The 21,006-nt window shown below is 39.1% G+C and overlaps 1 protein-coding gene and 1 non-coding gene across 27 annotated transcripts in view; both read left to right on the forward strand.

Annotated features, from left to right (window-relative positions):
• PUM1 (pumilio RNA binding family member 1) overlaps window positions 1–21,006 on the forward strand; it is a 128,508-nt gene that overhangs the window by 95,842 nt on the left and 11,660 nt on the right. For 22 of the 26 annotated variants that reach the window (XM_044938003.2, XM_044938002.2, XM_044938009.2 and 19 more), the window contains 4 exons: window positions 10,526–10,793; window positions 13,133–13,262; window positions 15,102–15,236; window positions 18,350–18,487. In XM_044938003.2, coding sequence (XP_044793938.1) covers window positions 10,526–10,793; window positions 13,133–13,262; window positions 15,102–15,236; window positions 18,350–18,487 — 671 coding nt within the window. The remainder of the gene's footprint in view (window positions 1–10,525; window positions 10,794–13,132; window positions 13,263–15,101; window positions 15,237–18,349; window positions 18,488–21,006) is intronic. The other 4 variants (XM_044938011.2, XM_044938005.2, XM_025278564.3 and 1 more) reach the window with 1 other exon arrangement.
• Window positions 16,107–16,191, forward strand: LOC112583088. The gene has a single exon (XR_003107436.1). It is a non-coding gene; the product is annotated as a small nucleolar RNA SNORD103/SNORD85 (small nucleolar RNA).

The following is a 21,006-nucleotide window of genomic DNA, read 5'->3' on the forward strand; positions in this document are numbered from 1 at the left end:
CCTAAAGTGCCTCATGTTATTTAGGCTATACCTCGGCAGCACAGCAGTTTGGAATTTATCCAAATGTGGGTGCATCCCATGTAAATTCACTTCAGCTTTAGTATGAACATCTTTGGCTGTTCTTTGGCTGCATGTGAGAATCTTTCAGTATACAGTACAGATTCCTTTTAATTAAGCTGGAAAAGAGAGACAAAGAGTGTATTAACCTAGTAACACTACTGAAATAGCACCACAGTTAATATTTAGCCTTGTTTTTTAGATTCCCTTTCCTTCCCCATGTATATGTTTAATATCTTACTTTCTCACATAAAGCATTTTGTTTTAAAATTTTTGTCAGATTCTTTAAAAAATATTTCTATATACATTCTTAAACTACATAGGATGCTAATGAGTATAGATCCTTCCCGATTATATGTTTAGCTTATTTTGTATATGGGGTTTAAAAAAATGTTACCATCTGGATCCTGGAAAATGACGAGGGAAAAGAGGCTTCTAAGCAGCCAGCTTTAAGAATGAAAAGAAACTTACTTTAACAATTTGGGTGGCAAAGTTTTAAATCTTTCAAGACGGAAGATGGTACACACACTCCCTTCCTCTAGTTATTTATCAAGTTTGTATTTTGAAGTGCTAATTTATTTTTTAGATGGATAAAGCTGAGGCATAGGAGTGTGGTGACCATATAATTCATCCTGCAACCCAGGACACTTAAGGGAGCTAATGGGGGTGTTGTTAATAATCATCTGTGATGACAAGCCTGAATCAGGACTGTCCTGGGAATACCACTTTGCTAGAGGATTCTGATTTTTAAATCTTCTATTTATTATTGTTTTAAGTTAAAGCTTTATTTTTTAGAGTAGTTTTAGGCTCATAATAAAATTGAGGGAAGAATACAGAGATTTCCCTTGTACTCTCTGACCTGCACATTTATAGCTTCTCCTGTTATCACCATCCCCCACCAGAGCGGTGCCTGTGTTACTGTTGATGGACCTGCATTGACATATCGTTATCATCCAAAGTCCAGAGTTTACATGGATCTTTTGTTTGTTTGTTTGTTTATTTGTTTTTGACTAGAAAGATTATGGACTCAGAAATGAGGACTGATTAAAAATGATTAGTCCTTTTTTATTTGGAAAGACAAAGACTGAAAAATGATTATAAAAATCAAAAGTCTTGAAGGGGATAGGATAATATAGTTATTATTCTAGAACTAAGAGTGCTCTCTGAGTTTGAGAAATGAGTTCTAAGGCAAAACTATGTATGTATGTACATAGACATGTGAGAGTGTGTGTGTGTATCCTGAGGTTTTACATGATAAGAACTATAGTTATGAAACTGTCTCATGTTATACATGGACATTACTTTAGAAAAGTTTTGGGGACGTTACAGATTGCTAGGTCCATATTGGATAAATAAGGAATAGGGTATATTGCACAACAGTGTCTCTTTGTGACAGGAGGCCTGGTTTTAAAGAATGAGGGTTAATGCAAACTTATAAGGAAAAGATGAAAGCCCCAGCTTAGTATGTAGATGGAAGGTATTAACATTTATTGAATAGTTTTTACCAGCTACTGTTAACAGTTTTGGGTGCTGTGCATACCATTCTGAAGATATGGTATTATGCCTATGATACAGATGTGAGGAAACTGACTTGCTTAGGTCTTCTCATATCTGAACAGACTCCAAAGCAGCATCAGGGTATATCCTACCATGTAATGTGCCCAGAATATCTTTTAAACCATTGCGTTATCAGGGTCAGAACTTTTATCCTTTAATTCCTTGGTTTAAACATTTAAACTGTATCAGCATATACTTAACAGTAAACAAATGAAATCTACAATAAGTTTTTTTTGTAAACAGCCAGATAGGAGGTATCTTAGGCTTGTCAGTCAGTCTCTATAGTCAATATTCAGCTCTGCTATAGAAGCACAGAAGTAGCCACAGACAAAATGTAAATAAACGTGCAGCTATCTTTCAATAAAACTTCATTTACAAAAATAGATGGCAGGCCAGATTTGTCCTGTGGACTGTATCAGCCTCTGAACTAAATGCTATGGCTTTAGGTGTTTGAAAATGGAGCTGGAAACATTACTTGCATGCGTGGTGCCTTTCCTCTTTCCAATATATCAGCAATTTAATAAAATACATCCTTCTCCTTAATTTTTGATTCCCCTGTGAAGAAGGAACGAACTATTGGTGTGAGTTATTTATTTTAATGACTCTTGCTGTCTGCCTAGTTTTATTTTTGACATATCTTCCCTTTAAAAATTTTTTACTTTGTATAAGCATTTTAGATGCATGTATTTCCATTTGACTGCCTTTTTTGCATGTGTGATGTTTAATCATACATGCCACTCTTGAGGAATTTTGTGTCTTGATTGGTGGTGCTTTGCCTCACCTCAGTCTGTTTCCTTGAGGAAAAGGTTCTTGTATGCTTTAGTTTTAACTATTATAAAATGATCACCACAAGAAGTCTGTTTACCATCTGTCACCAAGGAAATGTAACTTTTTTTTTTTTACCAAATATATATTGGGCCATTCCTAATGTAGTTTTTACTATTAATACTATACTGCTGCTACCAACCATCAGTTCTCAGGTCACTAACAACCATAGTAAGTAAGCATTCATTCATTGTGTTAAGTACTCAGATGACTCTATACAGGGAAACTTAAACTCAGCATGGTTTAATGACTTTTGTGATACCCCATAGCTATAAGTGTTTGAATGCACACTCCAGCTTGTATCTCTGTTATCCCAGTGTGGATCTTTTCTCAATGTTATCATATATTTTCACACTTCCTCCCAGTAGACAGACATGTGTTAGGATACTCTGAAAAAAAATCACTGCCTGTAGTAATTATATTCCTCCTTGTTTATTCAACATTCACATGTCGAGTACCTACTATAGATTCTTCAGTGTTCTTTTCCCACACCTGTTTTAAAGATCAGATTTCTATTTTTAAAAACAATTTATTTTAAAAAGTATCTGTTTGTTTATTTGGCTGTCCTGGGTTTAGTTGTGGCACGTAGGATCTCTGATCTTTGATGTGGCATGGGGATTCTTTAATCGCTGCATGTAGGATCCAGTTCCCTGACGTCCCTTGCAATTGGGATCATGAAGTCTTAGCCACCATACCACCAGGGTAGTCCCCCAAAAACAGCTTTATTGAGTTGTATATTGCATATTTTGAAATCCACTCCTTTGAAGCATGCAATTCAATTATTTTTAGTAACTTTCTATATTGTGCAATCTTTAGCATAAATCAGTTTGGTAATATTTTCATCCCTTCTGTAAGACTTTTCTTAGTCATTTATGTTAATCCCCATTCACACCCTTAACTATGTGCGTACGCGTGCGTGAAGTCACTTCAGTCATGTCTGCCTCTTTTCGACCCTATTTTAGCCCACCAGGCTCCTCTGTTCATGAGATTCTCTAGGCAAGAATACTAGAGTGGGTTGCCGTGCCTCTTCCAGGTGATTTTCCCCACCTAAGGATCCAACTTGCCTCTCCTACGCCTCCTGCATTGCAGGTGGATTGTACGTATACTGCTGAGCCAGCAGGGAAGCCTATTCACACCCTTAGCCCCAAACACTGATGTACTTTCTGTTTGTGTTCTTTTTTTGCATGTGGGGGTGGAGATGTGTGTGCTTCAAGCCTTAGGGATTCTTAGTTACCCTACCTGGAATGGAACCCAGTGCCCTCTGCAGTGTAACTGCAGAGCCCTAACCACTGGACTGCCAGGGAATTTCCTACTTCCTGTTTTTAAATTTGCCTTTTCTGAACATTTGATATAAATGGAACCATACAGTATGTGACCTCTTTTGCTTGACTTTTTTTTTTTTCTTCAGAGGTTTTTGAGATTTTATTCATGATATAGTATGTGTCAGTAGTTTATTCCTTTTTTTTTTGGCTGAATTATCCTGTTTTCTGGATCATGCTACATTTTGTCTAACTTTTCACAATTGAAGGATGTTTGTTGTTTACAGTTTTTGGCTATTAGATGTTTTCCTGTAGAAACATGTTTTCACTTCTCTAGAAGTAGAATTGCTGAAGGTACAAGTTTTATGTTAAACTTTGGAGAAATTCAAACTTTTCCAGTTTCATCATTTACATTCCCACCAGCAGTGTACAAGGATTACAATTTCTCTGCATCCTTGCCAACATTTGTTCTTATTTTTCTTACATAACATCGCCATTCTAGTGGGCATGAAATAGTTATGTCATTGTGGTTTTAATTTGCATTTCCCTAATGACAGTAATGTATAGCATCTTTTTATGTGCTTATTACCATTCATGTATCTTTGGTGAAATGTCCACTCATTTTTTGGGCCCAGTTTTGGATGTGCATTGTTTGTCTTATTCCATGGAATTGTAAGGGTTCTTTGTATATTCTGGATGTGTGCTAATAAGTTGCTTCAGTCATGTCCAACTCTTTGTGACACTATGGACCCACCAGGCTCTTCTGTCCATGGGATTTTCCCGGCAAGAATATTGGAGTGGGTTGCCTTGCCCTGCTTCAGAGGATTTCTCCAACCCAGAGATTGAACACGCATCTCTTAGGTCTCCTGCATTGGCAGGCAGATTCTTCACCAGTGCACCGTCTGAGAAGCCCTGTATTCTGGAATCAAGTCCTTTATCAGACTTTATGTATATGTGTTTTGCATATACATAGTTTCTGGTCTTTTGCTTGTCTTTTTCTTTTTAAATGGTTGTTTTTGAAATGCAGTAACTTTAAATTTTTTAAAAATAGTTTTAATTTTGATGAGGTCCAGTTTATCATGCTTTATGGCATAGAAATCTTTGCCTAACTCAAGGTCTTAAAGATGTTCTCCTATGTTTTGTTCTATAATTTTTGTTTTTTTAGCTCTTAAAGTCTTTGGTCCGTTTTGAGTTAATTTTGTGTATTGCATGAGGTAGGTGATTGTTCATCTTTTTGCGTGCACTGTTTTTCCCCAGCAAAGTTTTGAAATTTTTAGTGTGCGGGTCTTTACATGCTTTTTGAGATGAGATGGCTGGATGGCATCACTGACTCTATGGACATGAATTTGGGTGAACTCTGGGAGTTGGTGATGGACAGGGAGGCCTGGCGTGCTGTGATTCATGGGGTCGCAAAGAGTTGGACACACGACTGAGTGACTGAATTGAACTGAACCTGTAGTAGTCTCAGATTGTTAACTAGTCATGTATGTGCCTTCAGACACTTCTCTGTTCTAAATGGAAATGTAGCATTTTGTGATTGATTACCTAGTTCTCTGAAAATGACTTGTCATCTGTAAAACTAACCGAGTGAAAGTTAACACAGTTTGGATTTACAATTATGCACTAAAGACAATTATTCTTAGGTTTACTTTCATGAAGGGTTGCTTGGTTATGATATTAAGGAGTGGTTTGAGGAGAACTACTTTATAAACATTTTTGTGAGCAGCACTGCCTGTGCCTGTGTTAAATTCAGAACCAGATGTTGAGCGCCTTGGGAAGTTTTCTTTAAAAGGCAAAGAGAGCAGGGTTTTGCCCATTAGTCATCTACTAAATCTCTGAGTACAGAAAACAAAACCAGATGAATGAAAACATTCCATGTAGCGAGAAGATGGGATCCTAGATGGCTGGAATACTAGAAAACCCTTTGGATAAAGTAACTGAAGCACTTCTTAATTTAGCATGGTACTTTTGATCTGTAGGTGTGTATTTTTAAAGTTAGTTTCTTGTAGACAGCATATGTTGAATTTCATTTTTTGACCCACTCTGACAGTCTCTTTAATTGGTACATTTAGACCATTGACAAAGTGATTATTGATATAGTTGGATTAATGTTTACCATATTTGTTGTTTTCTATTTTTTGTTTCTATGTTTGTCTTTCATTCTTTTTCTGCCAATTGTGGGTTTAAAAAAAAATTATTTGGCTACATGGAATCTTTAGTTGTGGCATGTGGGATCTAGTTACCTGACTAGGGGTCAAACCCAAGCACCCTGCATTGGGAGTGTGGAATCTTAGCCACTGGACCACCAGGAAGTCCCTGCCTCTTGTGGTTTTAATTGAGCATTTTTTATGATTCCATTGTATTTCCTTTCTTAGCCTATCAGACTACTTCCTTTTTTTTTTCCCCCCCAACTTTTTCAGTGGTTTGACTAGGATCATTATACATTTACAGTTAACTGAGGTCCACTTTCAAATAAGGCCATAAAAGGACTTTATAATCACAGAATAATCTTAACCTTTATCTGCTATCCCTTGTGTAATTACTGTCATTCATTTCAGCTGTATAAAAAGCATACGTGTGTATATATGTATGTATATGATATAGACATAAGCATACATAATTGAATACATTGTTGCTATTATTGGAGCAAACTGGTGTCTGTCAGATCAGTTAAGAATAAGAGAAAATTTTCTCTTTTTGAGGTTCTTCCTTTCTTTATATGGATCAGTTTGTGGCCTGTGTTATTTTTACTTCTTTTTGAAGAACGCTTTTGACATTTTTTGCAAGGCACATCTGTTGGCAACAAATTCCATCAAGTTTTGTTTGCTGAGAAAGTCTTTATTTCTCCTTTACTTGTGAAGGATAATTTTGCAGGATATGGAATTCTAGGTTGGTGGGTTTCTTTCCTTCAAAACTTACACTCTTCTCTCTTCTTGCTTGCATGCTTTTTGAGGAGAAGTCAGATGTAATTCTTATCTTTGCTCCTCTGTAAGTAAGACTTTTTTCCTCCTGTGGCTTCTTTCAGTATTTTTTCTTTATCTTTGATTTTATGTAATTTGAAAATGATAGTTGGGAGGTATAATTTTTTGCTTTCTTTTCCTGCTTGGTGTTCCCTGTGCTTCCTGGATCTGCAGTTTGCTGTCTGACATTGATTTAGATAATCCTTAGTCATTATAGATTCAGATATTCTCTCTCTTCCTTTCTCTCTTTCTTCTCCTTCTGATAGCCCCACTATGTATATGTTCCAGTTTTTGTAGTTGCCCCACAATCCTTGGATATTCTGTTCTGTTTGAGTCTTTGTTCTCTTTCCATTTTGATTTTTGAGGATTCTATTGATAGATCTCTAACTTAGAGATTCTTTCTTCATCTGTAGTCAGTCTGCTAATAAACCCATCAAAGGTGTTCTTCATTTCAATTACAATATTTTTTATCTCTAGCATTTCTTTTTGGTTCTTTCTCAGGATTTCCATCTCTCTGCTTACATTGCCCATCTCTTCCTGTGTGCTGTATATTTTAGGGCCCTTAGCATAGTAATTGTAATTGTTTTAAATTCCCATTCTGAAAATTTCAGTACCCTGTCATATATGTTTCTGATGTGTGCCCTTACTCTTCAGATTTTTTTTTTGCCTTTTGCTATGCCTTGATAGCCATGCCTGATATATCAAGCGAAAGGAAATGCCATAAGTAGGTTTTTAGTAATGTGATGGTGAAGTGTGAGGGAAGGGAGAGTGTTCTATAGACTTACGATTAGGTCACACTGTGTTAGTGAACCTATATTTCTGGACCATCAACTTCACAAATGTTTCTTAGTATTTTTCCTTCTCCCTTTATTGAGACAGGATAGTTTGAGTAGGCTAGAGTTGCGTATTTTCAGAGTTGTCAATACTTAATAGTTTGTTGGTTACAGTTCAGGATTTCCTAGTCTGGTACTGGTTTGGGCAGTGTGTCTATTTGAGTCTGTGGTCAGGTTAGCCGTGATGACCTGTATGTCTGTTTCTCCGATGTTGGCGGCAGTGGTTTTCTCTATTTTCACCTCTTTTATGGATCCAAGAAGAATTTTTGATTTTTTAGACTGCTTAGTTTTTTGCTTGTTGTTAGGGTGAAGTGGTGACTTCCACATTCCTTACATGTGAAGCAGGAAACCTACATATACACAAAACATTTAAGCTGTTGATCTCTGTGGAGATATCATAGGACACAGCTCTATGAAATCCACCACCATCAAAATATTACTGAAAACTTTGTGGAATCATTAGGAGGCTCCCTTAGAGGGCCTGAATGAAATGTTCTTTTTAAAACAGGTGTTAAACACTCTCAAAGGCCACTTCCAAGGGATGAAAGTTTGGGCATAAGTGCATGTAGATGTGTGAACTATAGTGAACTAGAAGACGCCTTTATGTATCTATAAAGAAACTGCAGTCAACAAGTAATGATGGTCTACTCTTTGCCGGATACCTTTTCAAAAACAACAGGAAACCACATTTTTTAAGCAGAAGTTTTAACTATTGGCTTAATGTTTAAAGAAAATTATTTGGCCTGAGCAGAATATTCCTATTAACTGTTAGTTTGCCATTTATAATATAGTACCTAGAGAAACTTTTTTTTCAGATTTGTATACTTCCTTTCTCAATAATAACAGCTGTGTGTGTATATATATATGTGTGCTTGTGTATCCTGTCTGGCATCCAAGGATACCAGAGCCAAAAATCAAAACTTCAGGGCAGATGTGTAAATCTGCCCATTATTCACTCCAACCCTTTATGTTATGGATTAGTCAGTATGCTCTTAGCCACAGTAACAGAAAATCCAGCTGATAATGGCTTAAACAATAAGTGCATTTGTTGGCTTGTGTAACTGAAGTAGAGAAGTAGGGCAGTGCTCAGGGTTGGTTCCCGCAATTCAGCCTTGAAACCAAGGATCTGGCTTCCTTCCATGTTAATTTGGATGTTTCTCGGGTCTTTTAGGAGTTTGGTTGTTTTTTTGTTGATTTGTTACTTTTCACTAAGTGCCTTTGTTAGTGACCAGGTTCTTAAAATACCTTTGTTTCAAAACCTTGTGTATTCATGCCATGCCTTCTTCTTCACCACCTTACTTGGTATTATCACACTCTTCCAGTACTGCTCACCTGCCTGATTACTTCCTCTTTGCCTGTTTGTCTCCTTTCTCAGACTGGGGAAAAAAAGAATTATTTTTGAAATGGAATAAAAAGCAGCCATATGGCTACTGTTCTTTTTTCTTACAAACCTCCTGTCTTCCTTTGCTGAAAGAAATGTTTTCCTTTTGGATTAAGAAGTATTATGGAATTTTGACAAGAATAACAGTGTCCTTTAGAAAACGAAAACTGTATAACTGTATCTGAAAAGGAGTATCGTGTGGTTGGTTGCAAAGCTGTAACTCTGGAGTTAAGAATTCTGTGATAAATTCTGGCCATGGTGAATTTGAGTTTTGTATCTTTGGAGAGGCATTTCATATCTTTGGGCCTTAATTTTCTGTTGCTTATACGGGATTTTTAAAACTCCCTTTTCCGTAATGCCAGTAAGAATTTGATAGAAAGTGGATATGAAATACTGCTAGCATAGAGGCTGGCATAGGACAAATGCTCAGTAAGTAGTTTTTATTTAATTATTTAAAAATGTGAGCCATTTCCTTTTGGTTCCATAGTTTTCACTGAGACCCAGACCTTTGAAACTGGGTCCTAGAATTCTGTGGAGAAATCCAAGCTGAGTATCCTTTTGTAGCTACCACTGAACTCCAGACCAGACTGTCATTAAAACTCTGTAGTTAACAGGCAGTTCATGTTGGGTGACTTCTCTCATGGTTCCTGGGTTGTTATTCATCTGCTCTCTTTGTGGTTTAAATGGTATTTCTTACCTACTTTGCAATGTAGGAATGGGGGAAGAACCCCCAAAAAAAAAAAAAAAAAAAAGCTTCACGTCCTTTTTATAGTACAATCTAAAGTTAAAAAAAAAACCAGTATTGTAAAAAAAAAACAAAGAAAATAGATACTCATAATTTTTAAAATTCTGTTTTACCTCTTGATAGGCTTTTCAGTTTTTCCTCTATTTTTTCTGTCTGGGGATTCATAGTGATTATTTCTTTGTCAGCAGTCAAGATGGCAGTATTAGTGGCCTGAAAGTTGTTGCTACTGCAATTACTTCAGGCTCTGTTCCAGTAGGAGTTAGAAGCTGTCCATTCCTGATGAAGAACTTGAAAGCCTTCCATTTCAAAGTATATATCCTTTTTTTTTTTTTTTTTTTCCTATCCCTTATGTCTAATTGTTGGCCTGCATTGCCTTAGTGATTTTCATACTTTTATTTACTGGCAAAACCATGCCTTCAAAACTTTTTTGGGGGACCCACTATATAAAACAGACTAACCTGGGTACCCCATTTTTTTTTTTTAAGAAAGGGTTTCAGATGGGAGTGGGGATTATTCACTGATGGCAGGAATCTCCACAGAGATGGGAGTGGAAAACCACTCTCGTTTCTGCAGTTTGTCTTTTCTGATCCTGGTTCACACAGCAGGAACGTTCCTCCTCATTGCAATTACGAAGGGACTCACTAACCCTTGCTCCATTATCGCTAGCAGTCTCCTATCAGTGTTTAATAGCACTCTCCTCTCAATTTTTGTGCAAAAGTTTTCTTCCGACTTGGTGAGTTGGCCTTATAAAAATCATGGCACTAATAGAATTGAATCTTAACACAAAAGCAACAGATTTGAAAAGAAATCAGAGGTGATACAAGATTTCATGTATGGGATGCTTTTTCTTCTCTTGAACAAAATTCCTTAAGAATGAGTCTTGAGTTCTCCTGTTCTGTAACCAACAGGAGGACTCACAAATGGCAGTGGAAGATACATCTCTGCTGCTCCAGGCGCTGAAGCCAAGTACCGCAGCGCAAGCAGTGCCTCCAGCCTCTTCAGCCCCAGCAGCACCCTTTTTTCCTCCTCCCGTTTGCGATACGGAATGTCTGATGTCATGCCCTCTGGCAGGAGCAGGCTTTTGGAAGATTTTCGAAATAACCGATATCCTAATTTACAATTGCGGGAGATTGCTGGGCACATAATGGAGTTTTCCCAAGACCAGCATGGTTCCAGGTGAGGACTTGGCTTTGGCACTTAAGGTAACCGAAATCTTAATGCCTTAAATTCCATGCCTCAGATAAGGTATACACTAAGGAAATTGCTATAAAATTAATGAAACAAAATTTACCTTTTGGTATACTTCCTATTATTTATTTTAGAGGCTGTGAGAGCCATCAGATACAAAGTGATTGACAATAGCCATTTAGTAATCTGGATCACAACAAACTGTGGAAAGTTCTTTAAGAGATGGGAATACCAGACCACCTTACCTGCCTCCTGTGAAGCCTGTATGCAGGTCAAGAAGCAACAGTTAGAACCGGACATTGAACAACAGATTGGTTCAAAATTGGGAAAGGAGCACATCAAGGCTGTATATTGTCACCCTGCTTATTTAACTTAGATTCAGAGTACATCACACAAAATGCCAGGCTGGATGAAGCACAAGCTGGAATCAGGATTGCTGGGAGAAATATCAGCAACCTCAGATATGCAGATGACACCACCCTTATGGCAGAAAGCAAAGAGGAACTAAAGAGCCTCTTGATGAAAGCGAAAGAAGAGAGTGAAAAAGCTGGCTTAGAACTCAGCATTCAAAAAACGAAGATCATGGCATCCGGTCCCATTACTTCATGGCAAATAGATGGGGAAACAATGGACACAGTGACAGGCTTTATTTTTGGGGGCTCCAAAATCACTCCGGATGGTAGCTGCAGCCATGAAATTAAAAGACGCTTGCTCCTTGGAAGAAAAACTATGACAAACCTAGACTGCATATTAAAAAGCAGAGACATTCCTTTGCTGACAAAGGTCCCTATAGTCACAGCTATGATTTTTCCAGTAGTCATGTCTGTGAGAGTTGGACCATAGAGAAAGTTGAGCGCCAAAGAATTGATGGTTTTGAACTATGGTGTTGGAGAAGACCCTTGAGAGTCCTTTCCTTGGACTGCAAGGAGATCAAACCTGTCAATCCTAAAGGAAATCAATCCTGAATATTCATTAAAAAGACTGATGCGGATACGAGAACACTTTTTAGAAAAGACGCTGATGCTGGGAAGGATTAAAGGCAGGAGGAGAAGGGAATGACAGAGGAGGAGGTGGTTAGATTGCATCACTGACTTGATGGACATGAGTTAGATCAAGCTCTAGGAGATGGTGAAGGATAGGGAAGCCTGGCCTGCTGCAGTCCATGGGGTGTCAAAGAGTTGGACATGACTGAGCAACTGAACAATAATCTGGATCACATGCTGAAACAAACCTTTTTACCTTTCTGAAAGATTAGCCTGGTGTTCCTTTGTTCATGAGAACTCACAGAATGTCTCCAGTTCAAGAAAAACAGAAATACTAACACAAAGACGTGTGTACAGTACTTGCTGCTTTAATCACTGTTAAGAATCTTTCTCTCAGAGACACTGTTCAAATGAAAGTTTGGATCCTTGGGCTCAGGAATAAGATGTTGCCACCACTTTCCTTTGTTGTTCCCTTCTGTAGAAGTAAGGGTCTGCACAGAGGTTAGAAAATGCTGTTATTTAGCTTTGGTTACTGCTCCCTGTTCCAGTGGACTTCCCAGAAAGGGACCTTGGTCCTCAGGAACAGGCAGAGTTATGATGACATCATCCAGCCTTCTCTCTCCCTGTTTCTTTCTCTCTGATGATTCCACTAAAACAATTCCCAAAGAATTTGCCTCCTCTTTAAATTCTACCAGCTTGCTACTGGGTAAGGATTTTTCATATTTAAATCCTAAAGTCCAGATTAACAGAAAAACATGGTTTTTTAAATAGTCTCTTGAGCTAAAAAGGGCAAACTGAGTAGCTGCTACTTTAGAAAGATCCTGCACATAGATGACTACTGTTCCACACCATTAATGAATATGTACTACATATGTACTTCATATGAATGTGTGTTGAAGACTAAAATAGGGACCATGGGCTTTTAAGTTTATTGATGTGGGACTGGTTTTCTAAGAGAAAACGTCTGGCCAGGTTCTCCTGGTGTTGTGCCTCTTGCCTTCACCTTCTTCTCTCTTTTTCTGCCCCACTTTTCATCTCTCCCTCCATCCCACAGGGAAATACATGTCCTGTTGTAATGACATCGACTGAAACTTAAATATAATTTTAAAAGCTTGGTTAAAATAGGGGATACTTCACAGTATAACTTTTTTCCTTTTCAGTAATTCTTCAAGTAAGTGAGCTCAAGTGATTTATTTAAGTAACAGTTGTGTGTGTGCATATATGCATATGCACACAAGTACATATAGCTTCAGAACTGAAAAATTACATAAATTGAGCTAGTCTTTAGATATTTTCCAAGTCTTCCTAAAATGCTGTGATTGCTCTTTTTACTTTGTACTTCAGATTCATTCAGCTGAAACTTGAGCGTGCCACACCAGCCGAACGCCAACTTGTCTTCAATGAAATCCTTCAGGCCGCTTACCAGCTGATGGTGGATGTATTTGGAAATTACGTCATTCAGAAGTTCTTTGAAGTAAGCCTTTGTTCTTTCTGTCTTGTGCCTTTAGAGAATCTCCACAGCATTTTTGATTTTCCTTAGCTGTTTTTAGAATTGCAGTTTCATTCCAGTCATTAAAATGAAGTGTGAGTGGTCTTTTTGAAGCACGATTAAATGTTTCTCCAGTTTGTTAGCAGAAGTGCATCGTTTAAATAGCCAAGCAGATAATGCTAGTGTATTTGAGAAACATGCTTGTAGAACCACTCTCTTCATTTAGGATCCAGCACAATATTTCTGATTGCCAAAATAGTTTCACTGAAAGTGTCATGTTTGGAGGAAAAAATTTGTGTCAGATAATTTTAGGAGGGCCACAATAAAGTTCTGAAAAAGAAATTAAAAAAATGGTTTCCTAGAGAATTATCTTTGAACACCAACTCTAGTGTTTTTCATCATAAACCAGTCATGAGGATTGATACATGGGTGATCCTTCAGCCTTGATTCCTTATTATTCCTATTAATGCGGGTAATGTCTACTCTTGTTATCATTGTCTTTGGAAAGCATCAGAGAGATTGTTGGATTAATGTCTATTTCCTCTTCTAAACTAAAATGTCAGAAGGGCACAGTTTTTTGTTTTTTGTTTTTTTTTACTGACCATTGTAGCTGTGATGTACTACACAGCCGTGGTATCAATAACCCTATTATAAAGCCAGAAAGGAGTGAAACATTGAGATGAAACATTTGGTACAGGGGTAAAATGTGGCAACTCTGCACATTACCTGTCCCTCAACAAGAGAAATTTGTAATCTTCTTACATCTTATTTTTTTTGGTTTTTGTGAAGATTTTTAAAAAATGGCTCACTCACAGTCTTTATCTTCCCAACTTTTCTCATCAAGATCTAAGTTCTTTGACTCTGAATTCTCTAGCTGTGGATTGAGGAATCAGCCTAAATATGACTCTTAAAATTTTGACTTTCAGATACCTTTTCACTGCCATTTTGGTCACATATATGTAAAAATACAGAGCTCTCCAACTCCAGAGGTTAATACAGCTAGGCTGGCCACATGAGCGGTTGATTATAGCAGTACGCTTTGGGACAAGCTGGAGAACTTCTCTGACTTAGAGAACGTCCCTGGACTTGAGTTCCCTTGTATGGAAAATGAGTGGGTTGGGCATTCTTAATCATAAAGTCTCTATCAGTCTCATGTGCTATTCAAATGAAAGTAAAAAACCAAGGATGGAGAGACATTCTAGGAAGACTTAACATTGTGCAGTCCTACCCCTTGATTTTACCAACTTCCCCCCTGATCCTGTTGACTTGTATAAATAGACATTGTCATTTCTTACAGTAGTATAGAACAGCATATTCAGAAGGAGTGTGCATGTGTGCTTTGGCTTAAACTTCACAAAGTTCGACTTACAGACTCAGACACCTAAAGTGATGTAGGTTTGCTGCAAGAAATCCTTAGATATCCCTCAGACATTGTCTAAAGCTTTAATAATAAAGTGTCTTCCACATGTACTGTTGTTTTTAGAATAAATGTAAATGCTCTTGTAATTAATGGCATATAGGTATATTTAATAGTATTGATGAGTTAAGGGCAACTTTGAGGAATTGCCTATTTGTTTAGCAGAAACTACTGTAGTTGGATATCTGAGAAGTGTTTTTAACATTAAAAAGAGTTCCTCTTAATCACATTCTGATAAGTACTGCCTTGAAGAAACAAAGGGTTTATAAACAAAAGGTTTAGTTAATCACAGATGACAGGGCTAAAAGAGGTATGCCAGTGGTTGATACAGAATAATGAATGCTTTGCTTTCTCTGGTCTCTCTCTTTCTACCTAAGTAATGGTGTTCACCCACACATTGTGTCTAGTTTGGCAGCCTTGAACAGAAGCTGGCTTTGGCTGAGCGGATTCGAGGCCACGTCCTGTCATTGGCACTGCAGATGTATGGCTGCCGTGTTATCCAGAAAGCTCTTGAGTTTATTCCCTCAGACCAGCAGGTAATTGTAAGTTTCCCCTTTAACTTTTCTCTTGGTGTTTGGTGTTTCTTCATGGTACATGTGGTGAACCTTGTAAATTTGTCAGTCTTTAGTTTTCTCTCAGTTTTTCTTTGGTGCTTGTGGCTGCCTTTTGTGCATGGCAAGCATGAATTGTGCAGTGAATTTTGTAAGTTTATAGTGGATCAAGTGTCTTGTTGTTAAAACCAGTGGTTTCAAATACTTTTCCTTTTGACCAGAATTAAGTCTTTAGTAGGTGTGATTTTAGAGGTGGGTTTTTCATTTGGCAACAGGTGAAGAAAGTAAAGATGTCAATTCCTTATACCGAAACTGATCCCAACAAACAAAACTTTTTCCAATTTACCTTCTAGTTTTCTTCACTTACACTGTTTATTGAATGAGCTCTTGCCTAAGGCAGCACCTGGTCTGGCACACTGATCTGGTGCCCTCTGTGTGCCAGCTGCCAGCACAGAGATAGCTGAGACTGAGCACTGCCCACAGAGCACATGTGGGGAAGGGTGACGTGAGCGCCTGTGCTCACACCTTTGAGGGGAGACTTTGTAGGAGGAGAAGTCCAGGCTACAGAGGAGGTAGACAGGAAAAAATGGGACAGAAATCTGAGGTGCTGTGTGCTGTGAGTGGGAGCTGACACAGAAAGCGCATGAAGAGGCTCGCGGCCTCAGAGCTGTCATGGAGGAGGTCCAGCCGGCCCCACACAGACCACGGGGCCGGGGAAGCCCAGCCAGACCCCAGGCAGGTGTGCAGGCCGCACTGTGTCTGCGGGAGGCAGTACCTCGAGCCTTGGGTGTTGCCCATCTGAACCCTCAGCCTTTGGGCTCTGAATTCACCCAGTCCTTCTCGATGGAGGGGTGACCGTGGTCTGGCAGTGATGAGCCACTTGCCCTCTCTGAGAACAGAGTTCGGTAATGAGACTCTTTACTCTGGACTCAAGTTCTGAGCCAGACGAGGCACCCACCAACCTCCAGTTCAAAACAAAACACCATGCTGGTGTTGGCGATGGCAGTTGAAGGCTGGGGAGTCCAGAGTCCTTAAGCTGTGAGACTCAGATGGGGCTGTCAAGATGCTGGTGAGGGTGGAGGGAATGTAGGAGACACAGCAGGTTGGGAGTTCATCCCCTCAGTACCCAGCACAGGAGGTACAGTGGGAAGAGGAGGATGTTGTGTGTAAGTGATTAGAAGCAGGGGTGAGGCTACTAGTTTGTTTTCTCCTAATGTTCAGATCGTTATCAGTTTTAATTTTCCCTGGGATGTTCCAGGATGAAAATGTGATGACTGAATCTTTCCTTGTTAATTTTCTTGTTTCTTTTGAACATGGAACTTTTTCCCCTCTCTTGACCATAATGCCTGCTTACTGAAATTAAGCAGGAAATTTTGATTTCCCAGGTATTTTCCACATCTTTGCCCTCTCCCATGAATATGATACATTGTTTTTTTTTTTTAATATTTTACTGTATTTTTTTGTTTGTTTTCTGATCCAGTGGCTACATTGTAGTAGTTTATGTCTCCCTTCTTTTCCCTGTACCCCACCCCCCCATTGTTCTTTCTACCCTATATATTCCTGAGTATCTTCTCCTGATCTGGTTTCTCTGGGATTCCTGTTCTGGATCTAAACTACCTTTCCCAGTACAAATAACCTGGTGTTTTCCAGATGTAAGTGTATTTTAGGTGAAATAAATTGATCTCCAGTGGAGTTTTTACCTCTTTGGGCTCAAGAAAATATTCAGGGAAGCCAGTTCTCCTTCATTTTGATTATTAGAACTGGTGCTTTATCTTTATATAGGCATCATCCTCTATTTGTCATTCTCATAATTATGTTTCCATAAGTTACTCTTTTCTGACATTTGATTAGTTTTTTCAGCAAATGTGTCCTGAATCTATTGCTTGTTTAGTCCCTGGCAGTGTAGTGTTGAATTTCTTTAATTAGAAAATCTTTTAGCGCTTTTACATGCTTAACGTCTCAAGGATTTAAGACAATTATATTCATAAATGTCACCATCTTAAACTGGTTTGCTGTCTCCTCCCATACCATAAATATAGAGTCAGCACTGTGTAGCTAATATATAGAGATTGTATACAGCAAAGAAATTGGGCAGAAAGTACCAGGGCCCAGCTATTGTGCAGGTATTCAGCTGAAGGAGACCAGAGTCGGCGAGTTTCAGGAGGGCATCCAATAAAAATCCCAGTGGCTCTTTTTTGGTACCCATGTCACCCACACACACATACACACCACATAATGTCTGGTCTTGTCCTGTATTTTTCCCTGACTTTGGATACTTTTCATTAACTGAGAGTACTGTTCCAGCTGATTATGCAGTCAGTCTGGCCTGGTGGAAAGATCATGTTGGAGTCACAGACTCAGGCTAGAGTTCTGATTCAGTCACTGTCTATAGTTTTAACCCTTCTCAGACTCAGTATGTTCATATATTCATATATATGGGTGGAGGAGAGAGTGCAGGATAATATTTAATTGACAGTCATTTGCTGACATGATCTGTGTATCTGTGTATCGCCACACACAGGAGTCAGATTACTTGGGTTTGAATTGGGGCAAGTCCAGGTCTATGAAATTGAACAAGTCAGCTAATTTTTCTGTGCCTTGATTTCCTCATCTGTAGTAGTGGCCATTGCAGAGGACCGTCAGGCAGATTCATGAGTCAGATCATGTTAAACACTTAGAGGTCTGCCTAGCTAGAGTCAGCTCTAGATTAACTACTGTCATTTTTAGTGATAGGTACTTTACAGGGTTGTCATGGTGACAAATGGTGAATTGTATGTGATAGTCTCTAATACAGTATAGTTGATTTGATACTGGCTCCTTTCTATTTGAAATTGACTGCATTTTTTTGGAACTCCAAGAGGTCTTTTGCAAGTTAGAGAACTTTTCTTAAGACTGGTTATTGTTACAGGAAATTTGCTATCACGTGGAAAAACTCCAGTCCTCATTTGTTAGCAAGGTTGTCTGAGTGCCACAGCTGAGATGTCCCACTTTCATTGTCATGGATTCCCTGCTCCGTGCTTTTGTGTTTGGCAAGGAGAATGTTGACTGTCCAGGTTTGTGCTCTCTGTGATTCTGGTGGTGCTTTCTTTCCTTGTCTCAACTAGAATGAAATGGTTCGGGAACTGGATGGCCACGTCCTCAAGTGTGTGAAAGACCAGAATGGCAATCACGTGGTGCAGAAGTGCATCGAATGTGTGCAGCCCCAGTCTCTGCAGTTTATCATCGATGCGTTTAAGGGGCAGGTAAGTGACTTAGTAAAGAAATAAGGGAAACAAGTTGATGGGTATTTCCATTGTGAGCAGAGAACACGATGGGAGTGTTCTCAGGGGCTTTTAGAGTATTTTAGATTGCAGTAAATAGCAGTCCTGTTCAGTGTTACTAGGTACTAGCTCTGTGTACCTCCAGCTCTTCCCTTAATTGTCCATGGATCTTCTCTTCATCATTAAAGCAGATGCCCGATCATGTCAGGATGAGATAGTATCATCAGAGTTGTGAAGTCTTATATTTGAAGAGTAAGTTTTTTCATTTGGTTAAGTACTATTTATCTTGATAGTTAAAAGTTTTTATCATGTTTTAAAATTTAGGTGATTTACAAAACCAGTCTTACAGGTCATGTGTGACTCTATATATCTTTAACAAGGTGTGGGACTTCCCTGGTGGTCCAGCGGTGAAGAGTCTGCATTTCTAATGCAGGGGTTGACTGAGGTCCTACGTGTCTACCTCCCCTCCATCCCACCCCATCCCCCCATCTTAAGAAAACACCAAGGTGCTTCTTAATTTTGGGGTGTTGGTTGGGGCAATGATCAGGTTGGTTTGAACTCTGTTAAGTGGCGCCCAACCAGAACTAGCTTCTGATTTCTCCTGTTTATTGTGTATCATAAGAACCAGTGTGCTTTTAGCACCAGCTTCCAAGCAGAGTTGATATTTTGTCATACCACAGCTTTTGTTGTTGTTGTTTTTGAAAAGGAGGAGAGATTGGAAATATCAGGTAAATTTTTAGGTATAGTCATGTGAACTCCTAAAGCCTGTATTCGAAATGGGATTTTAGAATAGTTTAGGTTTTGCGGTTTGCTCAATTACAGCAATGGTTAAGTAGAGTACAGACACTGAAAGTGAAAGTCGTTCAGTCATGTCAGACTCTTTGCGACCCCATGGACTATGCAGTCCATGGAATTCTCCCGGCCAGAATACTGGAGTTGGGTAGCCCTTCCCAACCCAAGGATCAGACCCAGGTCTCCCGCATTGCAGCGGATTCTTTACCAGCTGAGCCACAAGGGAAGCCCAAACAGTAACTGGGGATTATTTGGGATTTTCTGAGTTAATTTAAAAAAGAGTACCTCTGTTTAAGACCTTTTTTTGTGTGTGCTTGAAATATACAAAAAAAGTAAGCGGATTAAGTCACCAAAGCAGGGGGAATATTTTCAAGGTGGAAAATGCCAGTGAATTGATAACCAGCATATATAAAGAACTCTTAAAATCAAAGAGAATAATACAAGTTAATTCAGAAATGGGCTGAAAGCATGAGTAGACAGAAGAAACATATGAAAAAGTAATCCTATTGGTAATCATGAAAGTGCAAAATAAGACCACAAATAGTAGATCATTTTCTTTGTTTTTTTTTTTGGCCATGCCACGTGACATGTGGAATCTTAGTTCCTCAACCAGGGATCAGACTCTTTTGAAGTTCAGCATTCCTGGCGTAGGTATATACCTGATGAAATATTTGGTCATGTACACCATGAGATATGTTTGCTGCTGCTGCTGCTAAGTCGCTTCAGTCGTGTCCAACTCTGTGCGACCCCACAGATGGCAGCCCACCAGGCTTCCCCATCCCTGGGATTCTCCAGGCAAGAGCACTGGAGTGGGTTGCCATTTCCTTCTCCAATGCATGAAAGTGAAAAGTGAAAGTGAAGTTGCTCAGTCGTGTCCAACTCTAGTGACCGCATGCACTGCAGCCAACCAGGCTCCTCCATCCATGGGATTTTCCAGGCAAATCTGGGGTGCCATTGCCCTCTCTGACGAGATATGTTTAGACATGTTTAAAGCAGCATTAGTCTTCTAATAGGAAAAGACTAAATAAGCTAGATGTCTATCAGGAGAGGATCAGACCCCGACCCCCCCCCCCCCCCCCAAAAAATAATCCTTCTCAACTTTATGCTATACAGATAAACAGAATAAATGATAGAAGCTCATAGTATTATAAGTAAATATTTGAATCACTGTGTTGAGTGAAATAAGTTCTAGACTGTTTACCATTTTTATAAAGCTAAAGCTGAGCAGAACAGTACAGTGTGTCAGGTGTACAGTTGGACACATGAAGCTGCGTATAGAACACCTGGTACTGTGGCTGACACTTGGTAAACATCTAAGACCCCATGAATGGTAGCCCACTAGGCTCCTCTGTCCGTGGGATTCTCCAGGCAAGAATACTGGAGTAGGTAGCCATTTCCTTCCAGGGGATCTTCCCAACCCAGGGATCAAACCTGGGTCTCCTGCATGGCAGACACGTTCTTTACCGTCTGAGCCGCTAGGGAGCGTATTAAGTGTTCTCATCACTACTGTCATTATTCTTGACAATAAATTTGAGGTGCAGATGCTCCAGGTCATTCAGGTAGGAAGGGCAGCGTTGAGACTGGGTCCTCTGAATCTGAAGCCTGTGTGTTCCCCTTGTTCCAGACTCAACAAAAGAGGAATCCTTTCTTGCTGGAAAACACCCAACTCAATTCAGAACATTATCCTGTGGTCCAAACCCTTTTCCTGT

Source organism: Bubalus bubalis, chromosome 2, assembly GCF_019923935.1.
Source record: "Bubalus bubalis isolate 160015118507 breed Murrah chromosome 2, NDDB_SH_1, whole genome shotgun sequence".
NCBI lineage: Eukaryota > Metazoa > Chordata > Mammalia > Artiodactyla > Bovidae > Bubalus > Bubalus bubalis.